We start from the raw sequence: 10,285 nt of genomic DNA, 5'->3' as shown, positions 1-10,285 counted from the left end.
TATATAGATAACTATATTCCAGTTATTTAAGCTCTACAAAACGGCTTGTTTTGCAGCTCGATATATTAGAAACGCATTGGTTTGTGTTTTTACAGCTAGCTTGCTTCCGTCTTGCAAAATTAAGATAACTTCCTTGTTTGAACGAATCAGTTGAATGAATGACTCGGTTTTGCTTAATGACAGACCATCGTGGAGTGCATTCTTTTCAGTTCCTTTAATTTAGTCCTTTTATATACCACCACAGTAACACTTGTTAACATTTCAGCACAGCACACAGTCTAATCGTCATGTATGACCGCAGTATAATAGTCTAATCATGATGTATAACATCTTCACATACTCTAAATATGCATTAAAGTCCTTTGTAAAAGCTGTTGTTCTAGTAAAATCCAAATAATATCCACATTGATTGATAATTGAAACGTGTTGAGCAGCAAAAAGCACTTTGCTTGAGGGCACAGTGGTGATGTCCAGTTTCTAGGTCTCTTCTTCTTGAGATTGAACCTGAAACATTCATATTAGCAGCCTGGAAAATTAACCATTAGGCTACGGCCATCATGCTAATATATAAAATGGTCTACTATGCAGTTGGAAAACAGTTCAGAAAATGAGCTGAGTCTACAAAATCTATGACAGTATTTGACCACTCACATCCACAGAGCATCTCTAGCCTTTCTATACACCTAAACAGTGTAAAATAAATATAAAATTAGATCAATTGACAAAAGTCACATTTCAATTTTTTTTTTTTTTTTTAATGAAAGTGGCACTGACGGTCACTTTGACAATATTGAAATACCACCGAATATTCAACAAAACGGTTTCATTGCCAAGATTTGGAGCTATTTTAGTCAAAAATGCGTGCATTAAAATTTTTTGTGAAGCAGTGGCCTGCTTAAAGGTATAGTTGAGCCAAAAATTAAATTTGCTAAAAATGTACTCGCACTCAGGCCATCCAAGATGTAGATGAGTTTGTTTCTTCATCAGATTTGGAGAAATGTAGCATTGCATCAGTGTCTCAGCAATGGATGCTCTGCAGTGAATGGGTGCCGTCAGAATGAGAGTCCAAACAGCTGATAAAAACATCACAATGATCTACAAGTAATCGTCATGAAGCGAAAAGATGCGTGTTTGTAAGAAACAAATCCATCATTAAGACATTTTTAACTTCAAACCGCTGCTTCTGGCTAAAATACGAGTCCATAATAACGCTTCCTCCAGTGAAAAAGTTGTTTTGTCTGAATCAGGAGAAAAATCTGCAATCCGCATCCGTTTACAAGCCAAAACAGATCTAAACAAATATGTGGCTGGATTTTGGTGTGATAGACGACAGGAGATGGACTTTCCACCGGAGGAAGCGTTATTATGGATTATGGACTCATGTTTGGACCATGAAGTGATCTTAATGATGGAATAGTTTCAGCTTTTGTCTTCTCCAGACGTTAACTGATGGACTGGAGTGGTGTGGATTATTGTGATGTTTTTATCAGCTGTTTGGACTCTCATTCTGACGGCACCCATTCACTGCAGAGCATCCATTGCTGAGACACTGATGCAGAGACACATTTCTACAAACCTGATGAAGAAACAAACTGGATGACCTTGGAGTAAATTTTCAGCTCATTTATGTGCCAAAGCCAATGACGCATGATATCATTTGAACTGATTTCAGGACCGGATTCAGACGTTTCTGTGTCACCTGCAACTTCCAGAAAGAAATCACTTTAAAATGGCTTTAGTAAATGCTACACTGCTGAAACGATGGGAACATTCTCCTTGGAAAAGTAACCAGTAGAATTAGTGTGATAGTGGAAGGCCTTTAACAAGTTGAATTTTAGGTCTAATTTGATGAACACAAAAATTTTGCAGACATAAAATTGTCCACATGATTTATGGAGACGCCTGAGTGCTCTGGTCCTCATGACTTTGGGTGTGTTTATTTTTGCATTAAATGTCACTGGTACGGCTTCCAAGAGCCAGATCCCCCAGCGTGGAGAAGAAGTCTTCCATTTCCTTCTCAAGGAGGCGATTGCGGTTTTCTGCGTCCTCACGAGCCCGTTCAGAGTTTCTCAGTTTGATCTCAAGCATTCGTTTTCTTTTTCTCTCCTGTTCCATCTCTTGCTCAAGTCTCTCCATCTGCGCACACACCGCTGAACTCGACTCTTCCAGCCTGCAGAGGGCAGAACACAGATGTGTGAGTGGACAATACAGATATCACAACGCACAGTTACTTATGAAGGAGATTTTAGACGGGATCCTGAGGGGCCGCAGTTGGAGAGAGAAAAAAAAGATGTGTTCTTCATAATTAATGTAAGATATTAAAAATGTAACATTTACCAAATTTGATATTATTGCTGTTTCTTTTTGATTTGTAAAGACTGGACAGACTAATTATTTGAGTCTACTGACAGTAAAATAACAGTACATTTTTATTTGTACAACTAACGTCACTCTAGTAGTGGGTTAAGGAAAACATAAAAAATGAGTATAATTTGCTTTGTTCAAAAAAAAAAAAAAAAAGTATAAATTGGTCTTTTAACAAGACATTTACCAAATCTACACTAAGTTTTAAAAAACATACTGAATCTGGCAATAAATATTTTAAGTGAAACACTTTTCAGGACAGAATTTGTTTCTAAACAAAGTTTCTCTTGTTTCAGAGGACCCCCAAATTATTCAAAAAAAAGTATATTTTTTTCTGTAATATTTTATGAATGGTGTACATTGCAAGGGGGTCACATTATTTTGGAGTTGGGTTCAAAACATTTGAAAACCCCTGACTTATGCACTAAGTTTCAATTTTTAGTGCACATTATGCTAAACATACAAATTAATACATGTATTCAGATTTAGTTTATGCTTGCAGTAAGGATTCAACAATGAACTCCTAACCCTGATCCATCATTAAAAACAAGTTTAAAAAGTACAGATTCAGACAGGATTCATTTCAAAATATTTATTTTACAGTTATTAACACAGAGTTTCTGTGATTTTTTTTTTTTTCAGAGGACCCCCACATTATTCAAATAATAAAAAATAAGTAATTTTTCCATTTTTTTTTTTTTTGATTTTTTGGAGAGAAAATTCCTGTGTTTGATTCAAATTAAAATCACAAAAATGTTGTCTTTATAATATGTCACTTAAATTCTACATGAAATTATGTACGTGTATTTTATAAATGGAGAATCTTTCAAGGGGTCATATTATTTCTGCTTGGCTTCAAAACATTTGAAAACTCCTGACATAAAGGAACAGTTCATGAAAAATGAAAATTCTGTCTTCATTTACTCACCCTCAAGTTGTTCCAAACCTGTATGAGTTTCTTTCTTCTGCTGAAAACACATGAATGTTGGTAACCAAACCATTGATGGTACCCATTGACTTCCGTAGTATGAAAAAAAAAAAAAAAAAAAAGTCAATGGCAACTGTTTGGTTACCAACATTCTTCAAAATATCTTTTCTTGTGTTCAGCAGAAGAAAGAAACATATTGGTTTGGAAACGACTTGAGGGTGAGTAAATGATGACAAATGATGATGGCTTTTGTTGTTGTTGGTGCACTGCCCCTTTAAGCACAGAACTAAGTTTACAAATGATGCTTGAGGTATTCGGCCAATCACATCGCACTGGACAGCTGGCCAATCAGAGCACACCGCGCTTTTCAGAGTGACGAGGTTTATAAAAACGACGGGTTTCAGAAAGGCGAGGCAAACAGGAGTGACAATAATGTACAGTTAGTGGAAAATAATGTGTTTTTTTGAACCTTAAAATCGTGTAAACACATTACATTACAATTCCCTTCTCATTTAAAAAACAGCAGCCTTACTTTTTAATTCTAGATTCGTACGTCTGTTTCTGCTTCCTCAGCTCTTCTTTCAATTCTTCCACGACGCTGACCAGAGACGAAGGGCTTTCCTCTGCATCTCCGTCTTCGTCCACGATTCTAATGACCGGTGTGACGTTCTCATTGTCACCGCAAAACAAACCGCTTGCGCGCTTCTCCTCAGCGGCCTCCTCGTGTTCGCCGGGCTTGGCTTCCTCCTCGCTCCGTTCCTCCGGAGCGCTCGGCCCGTCTTCTGTCCCCAGCGGCTCACCTCCAGAGTCTGGGACGGAGATCTCACAAGATGAGGTGGACCACGGCGTGCTGTCCATACTCAGCACGCTGCCCAGACTCGATGAAGATGTGACGTTGTCGTAAGTAGACAGTCTCTGAGAGGAGCCCGAGTCCCTGGAGCGTTCGCCGGACGAGGTTCGGCGGTGTCCCCTCAGCGAGGACAGACCATTCATTAACCAGTTCCCACTGTCCGCCGCGGAGGCTCCTTTGGCCGAGGAGCCTTTGAAGGTGTACTTCCATCCTGGAAGGGTCTTGGCCTGCTTACTAGGGCTAACGGCTGTCTCTCCCTTTCCCTGAGGCGAGGGCTTGGAGGCTAAAGCGGCGTCCGCAGACGGGCAGGTGTGGAGATCCTCTTCAGAGATCCAGTCCACCAGGTTGGACTGCTGAAGTTGCTGGCTTTGGTCCTTGAGCTCCGTCTGGTTCTGTGATGTTTCTGAGTCTTTTTCAGTGTACAGGTGCTCGTGTTTGCTGATGAGCAGCGTCATGAGATGCTGAACAAGGGAAGTGCCTATAAAACACACACACAATGCTGTATTCCATCATCCTGATCTATAAGTGATGTTTAAGACGTAAATTAGGATGTATAGTCCTAAAAAAAAAAAATAGGTGAGAAACAGTTTTCACCCAGAAAGTCAATTTCACAAAAAATAGAACGACTGAAATAGTATTTTGTGGTAAAATATACTCTTATAATCTTTGTTTTATTCATGACTTTGAAAAATCACTTTGAAAAATAATTTGTGCTTATTTTTGTCGCATCATTAGTTCTTAAGTCAGAACGTAATCTTTATGTAAATGTGTAGTTCCCTTTCTGTCCTTCACTATGAGTTATGTCGTGACGACATAGGGGTCTTACTTGGGAGCCCGAATCCTCTCTGATTAAGAGAAAATGGCAATAAAAATTGGCTAGTGAATTCTGCATGCTGAGCCACTCCCCGTGGTCCTCCTCCTCCCAGTCCTGAGCCCTCACAGCTGGACGATTGGTTCCTTGGCGCAGGCCGTGGCTCGAGACCATGCCCCGCCCCGGTTCCTTTCTTCTCGGAGGTGCATGAGGAGCTGACGAATTTCGTGGACAGCCCCTTTTTCGGCCAGAAGCCTCTCATCTCCCTCCTCCATCCTCGCCACCCTCGATGCCCTCCACCTGGAGGAATCAGCACGTCTCCCCTCCAAAGCCTGTAGGACCAGGGTAGCTCTCGTTGCTAAGGCCTACAGTGCTGCGGGCCAAGCTGCCGCTGCCTCTGCCCAGCATGCCATGGCTATCCTGCAGGTCTATCAAGCCAAGGCACTAAAACAAATACATGAGGGTAGCTACGCACAGCAACGGACTTCGCTCTCCGGGTGACGAAAGTCACGGCGCGGTCCCGTGTGAAGGCGATGTCCATGCTTGTGGCCCAAGAGCGGCATCTATGGCTCAACCTGGCCGCAGTTTTCTTGACGCTCACATCTCCCAGCCTGGGATATTCGGCGACACTGTTGAGGACTTAGCCCAGCAGCTCTTGGCAGAAGCAGCAAAAGCAGACTGAGGCTATCCAGCACATCCTGCCCGGCGTGATCCTCCATCACTGGTTGCCAGGGACACATTCTCAGCTACTCACCTGTCGCCTCTTTATACCTGCGTGTACGGGGAGTGGCTGAGCATGCAAAATACACTAGCCAATTTTCACTAGTGTTTTCTCTAAATCAGAGAGGATTCGGGCTCCCAAGTAAGACCCCTATGTCTATGATGTTTACACATTTTCCAGAAAAACAGTTGCACTGGGTCAAAACTGCATTGTGGAGAGGAAAAAAGTTGCATTGGTGTATAGGTGAAATTTTATTATTGCATTTAGAAATAATGTAAAATGCACTGTAACATTATTTTTTGAAGTTGTAAATAAAACAAATATTATTAGAGTATCTTTACAAGAAAATATTGTTTCAGTCTTTCTACTTTAAAATTTCATGATTAATTCAGTGTTTTACTTGCCATTTCTTTGTGAACACTTACAAAATTTCAGAGTACTACCAATTTCTAACATATTCGACATGAAATAAAATGTATTTTGTATGCTTGACATTAATTTCATTATCCAAGTTTGGATTACAAGTTGCAGCACATTTCAGATGTAAAAAACAACAACTTTTATTCCAGAATTGTTTGTTTTTTAAATTCAAAAACAAGCCTCCAAATTTGGAAACATATGGAACATATTTGAAACTGTATCTAAAATAAATAAGGGGCAATAAATGAACTCTAATACTCAAAAATTCTAATACTAAATACTAAAAAATCTAATGCTAAAAAAATGTATTGAAACAGGTAAAACATGAGCAACTTCTGGATATATATATATATATATATATAAGTTTGATGGTACATGCTCAAATATTTAGGTCTGTGGTAGATTATAATGCCACAAATATAGGCTACATTAGGCACAGCTGGTCCAACCGTCCTGCAGGCGTCTAGTTTTGAAGTGTGTTTGTTTTACAAATTAATGGGTTGGAAATCCAATAATAAGTGCTTACCTTCCATAATAGCTACTGGATCCTCCATTTTGGGGCGGAGGATATTTGGTCCAAACACGGTGGCCAGGTTCTGCACACCCATTTTGTTTTCATGTGAGTGAGACTGCACCTCATCCAGAAATCTACAACAACAGAGCTCACTTTCAGCACTGGAGCATGAAAACGACTGACAAAAATGTGTCTGAAATGATTATGTTGGACATACTTGCATATATATTTCAAAAGGTTGTAATTGGCAGCTGGAAGGGTCGTCACTAGCTTCCCTAATTCTTGTATTCCCTGTGGAAACATGAAGCTATTGAATTGAATCAAATTCAAGTGAAAATCTTGATGGTTCATTTTATATTTAAAGACAATCAGCCTTCTCTAAAAAAATCAAGTGCTTGAAACACAGATTGTGTGTGTGATGTAATTTGGGAATTAAATTTTGACTTGAGCTTCACGCATCCTCGGCATCTGTGCATCGCATCGTGTCAGCTGTGAAATATGTGGGAGGAATACTGGCTAGCAAACCACATACTGACTGAAACGGCTTTCTGTTTTATGAGCACACAAACATACATTTTGACAACACAACTGCTGAAATATTATGTACTAATACTAGCAAACATCTCAAAAGCAAACTGATTCTGTAAGTATGTACAGGTCAGAGCATCCCTGTACATCATATGATAATTCATTAAGCTTGTTCCAACGCAGCAGCTGCGTTCTTTGGATTCAGTTTTCAAAAACCGCAAATGTTCAAAAGTCTGTTCAACACATCAGATGGGTCATTATTATTGTCATCAAAGAATTATTTTCCTATTTTTGATTTGTGGAAATATTATCAGTAGGTTTATGACTACAAACCACAATTTATTTCTTAATAATAAGTTAACTTAAAATTGAGGAAACCCGTTGCCTTAAAATTTTTAAGTAAATGCTAATTTAAAAAAAATAAGTTAAGTGAATTGTCAAGTTCACTTAACTTTAAAAAAAAAATGTAAAAAAATTATTTACTTAAACATTTTAAGGCAACGGGTTTCCTCAATTTTTTAAAGTTAAGTCAACTTATCACTTTTTACAGTGAAGCTTTTAATGCGTGACAGCTTTTAAGAAATTAATGTTAATAATTCTGGTGCATTATTTATTTATTTTTAATGTTACACATTTTGACAAGCTTGATGTTTGCAAACCTGTGCTTAATAATAATAATAATAATATATATATATATATATATATATATATATATATATATATATATTTTTACTTTCTTTGCTTTATACATCATTCATATACTTCTAGCAGTGTTTTTAGCTTGAAATTTGTGATTTATGGAAATAATATCAGTAAGTTTGTTACTACAAAACTAGTTAGTCTTGGTTCCAGACTAACTAGCTCTTAACGAGTGAAAAAATGTTAACCATTATTTTGTAGACGGTTGTGTTTTTTTCTTAATGTTATAAATTTGACAGGTTTGATGTTTGCAACCCCCTGCTTAATAATCTTTTACTTAATATAGCCTATACATATTTCCATCAATAGCAGTGCTTATTGATAGAAAATAACAAATCATAAAAACAACTGTGCAACTTAATTTATAACTCAATGTGACACGTGCACAAGTTTGATGTTTGTAAACCTTTGTTTAATAACGTTTTATTAAAAAAAAAAAAAAATGTATATCCTTTTTTATTTCAGACATTATTCATATACAACTAGCAATATTTATTGCTAGAAAATAAACAACAGTGTTTAGCATATCCCAAGCTTCAAAGAAGGTTAAGCATCTCTTTCCACTGACCATTTGTAAAAAAGTATGTTCTTTGAACTTTGAACTCAGATGGTGCGGTCACTAACCTCCTCCTCATCTTTGGCCAGGAGCTGAGCACAAGTGAGAAAGTCCTCATACTTGCAGAAGGGAACGACAGGCTCGGGAAGCTCCCTGAGATACAGCTTCAGCAGGGAAGCCACAGTGTGGACATCAGTGTTACTAGAAATGCCAATTATAGGGTTAGTATGAACAGCTGGTAAGGGTTTAGTGTTCATGTCTGTGCTCGGAGTAGATGCATACCTGTCAAACTGAGGTTTATCTCCACAGTCAAAGGCCTCCTGAAGCTCCTTCACGAGGTTGGCTTGTCCTGGCATCCGGAACAAGCCTTCTTCATCAAGACCCTGTTCCCTGATGAAATCCACACACTGCTCCACTAAGAGAGGGGCGAGACGAGGACCAAACTTCCTTTCATATTGTACAGTGTCCTCCAAACGCTGGCCAAATATGCCTGTAGAGATGAAGCAGCTCATTTTCAGCTTATATCAGTCAAAACACACATCAATTCTTACAAAAAATGTACGGTACAGTGATAATACTATTGTCCTTTGTTCATTACCATAGTGTTTTGCCGTGATATTTACTATACATTCTTAAAAATAAAGGTTCTCTGTTGACATCTATGGTTCCATGAAGAATATTCATGGACTCTTTCCATTGCACAAAAGGCTCTTTAGTGGAAAATTGTTTTTAGATTAATAAAATGTTCTTCACACTAAGAAAAAGTGGTTATTTTAACAACTCTTCCAATGCACAAAAGGTTCTTCGTAGTGGAAAAATTATTTTATAAATTTTTGAAAAAAAAATTTTTTAATTATTTTTTAAGAGTTTAAAGTAGTTCTAGAATTACTACCATTGTGCAGAATGGGAAAAACATGTTTATTTTACTTGCCGACCATCTTTTAAAAAAAGCAGATACAACTACAGATCAACTACACTGTTCACAACTAGACTGTTTACATTTCACATACTGTATATTTATTACATACGGTATATTGATACATATGTGAAATGTGAACAGTGTTGGGAAGGTTACTTTAGAAATGTAATAGGTTACAGATTACAAGTTACCGTACACTGTAAAAAAATGACCATGATTTTAACGGTAAAAAACTGTGAAAAAGCTACGGTAAAAACCTGTTAAATGGTTAACAGTAAGTTCCCCTAATATATACGGTGAAAAACTGTAATAGACATTTCAGGCAATTTTACGGTGAAATACCGCTTTTGGAAGTGAAAAAGAATGTAACATTTACAGGGAAAAACCGTAAATTGACGTTCTCAGAATTCCCTGCGTTGCATTTCAAATTTTGTTTGAATTTGATGTTTTTTCTTTGAAATAACAAGGTTTCTTCTTTGTTTTTTCTTATCAGTTATGTTTATTAGGGTTGTATGTTACATTTAATGTTAAAATGAATGTTTATTGCATATTTCAGTTTAATGAGTCTCACCATGATGGTGTTTAGTGTTTGTGTGAATGACACTGTGCACCTTCTATGTATGTTATTATGTAAAAGCTGCTTGTGATGGGCTTTGGTTCATCATGTGACTCTCATCACCTGTATTTGATGGTTATCAGTGTATTTCAAAGGTACAAAACAGATTTCAGTACTTCAATAGGTTGGTATATTAACATTATATCAGTTAATGAAATTACGGTATTTAACTGTCAATTTAAGTTAAAACCGTAAAACCTAAAATGTTGCTACCGTATATTTTACAGTAGAATTCTGGCAACCACAGCTGCTGTTTTTTTACCGTAAATTTTATGGATTTTTTTTTTACAGTGTATTTAAAATGTAATAAGTAGTGTAACTATTTCATTTACTCTATTAAAGTAATGTAACTGATTACA

The 10,285-nt window shown here is 37.4% G+C and overlaps 1 protein-coding gene across 4 annotated transcripts in view; it reads right to left on the bottom strand.

Annotated features, from left to right (window-relative positions):
- Window positions 1-29: 29 nt before the first annotated feature.
- The window catches only part of si:dkey-191m6.4 (rho GTPase-activating protein 22), a 29,690-nt gene continuing 19,434 nt past the window's right edge, over window positions 30-10,285 (bottom strand). For all 4 annotated transcript variants that reach the window (XM_058792669.1, XM_058792668.1, XM_058792670.1 and 1 more), the window contains 6 exons: window positions 8,674-8,881; window positions 8,460-8,592; window positions 6,826-6,899; window positions 6,621-6,742; window positions 3,825-4,620; window positions 30-2,170 (listed from right to left, as the gene is read on the bottom strand). In XM_058792669.1, the coding sequence (XP_058648652.1) occupies window positions 1,948-2,170; window positions 3,825-4,620; window positions 6,621-6,742; window positions 6,826-6,899; window positions 8,460-8,592; window positions 8,674-8,881 (1,556 nt within the window). In that variant the 3' untranslated portion in view covers window positions 30-1,947. The remainder of the gene's footprint in view (window positions 2,171-3,824; window positions 4,621-6,620; window positions 6,743-6,825; window positions 6,900-8,459; window positions 8,593-8,673; window positions 8,882-10,285) is intronic.

This window comes from Onychostoma macrolepis, chromosome 12, assembly GCF_012432095.1.
Source record: "Onychostoma macrolepis isolate SWU-2019 chromosome 12, ASM1243209v1, whole genome shotgun sequence".
NCBI classification, from domain to species: domain Eukaryota; kingdom Metazoa; phylum Chordata; class Actinopteri; order Cypriniformes; family Cyprinidae; genus Onychostoma; species Onychostoma macrolepis.
The sequence above is the reverse complement of the archived record's forward strand: the minus strand, read 5'-3'. Positions and strand labels throughout refer to the sequence as shown.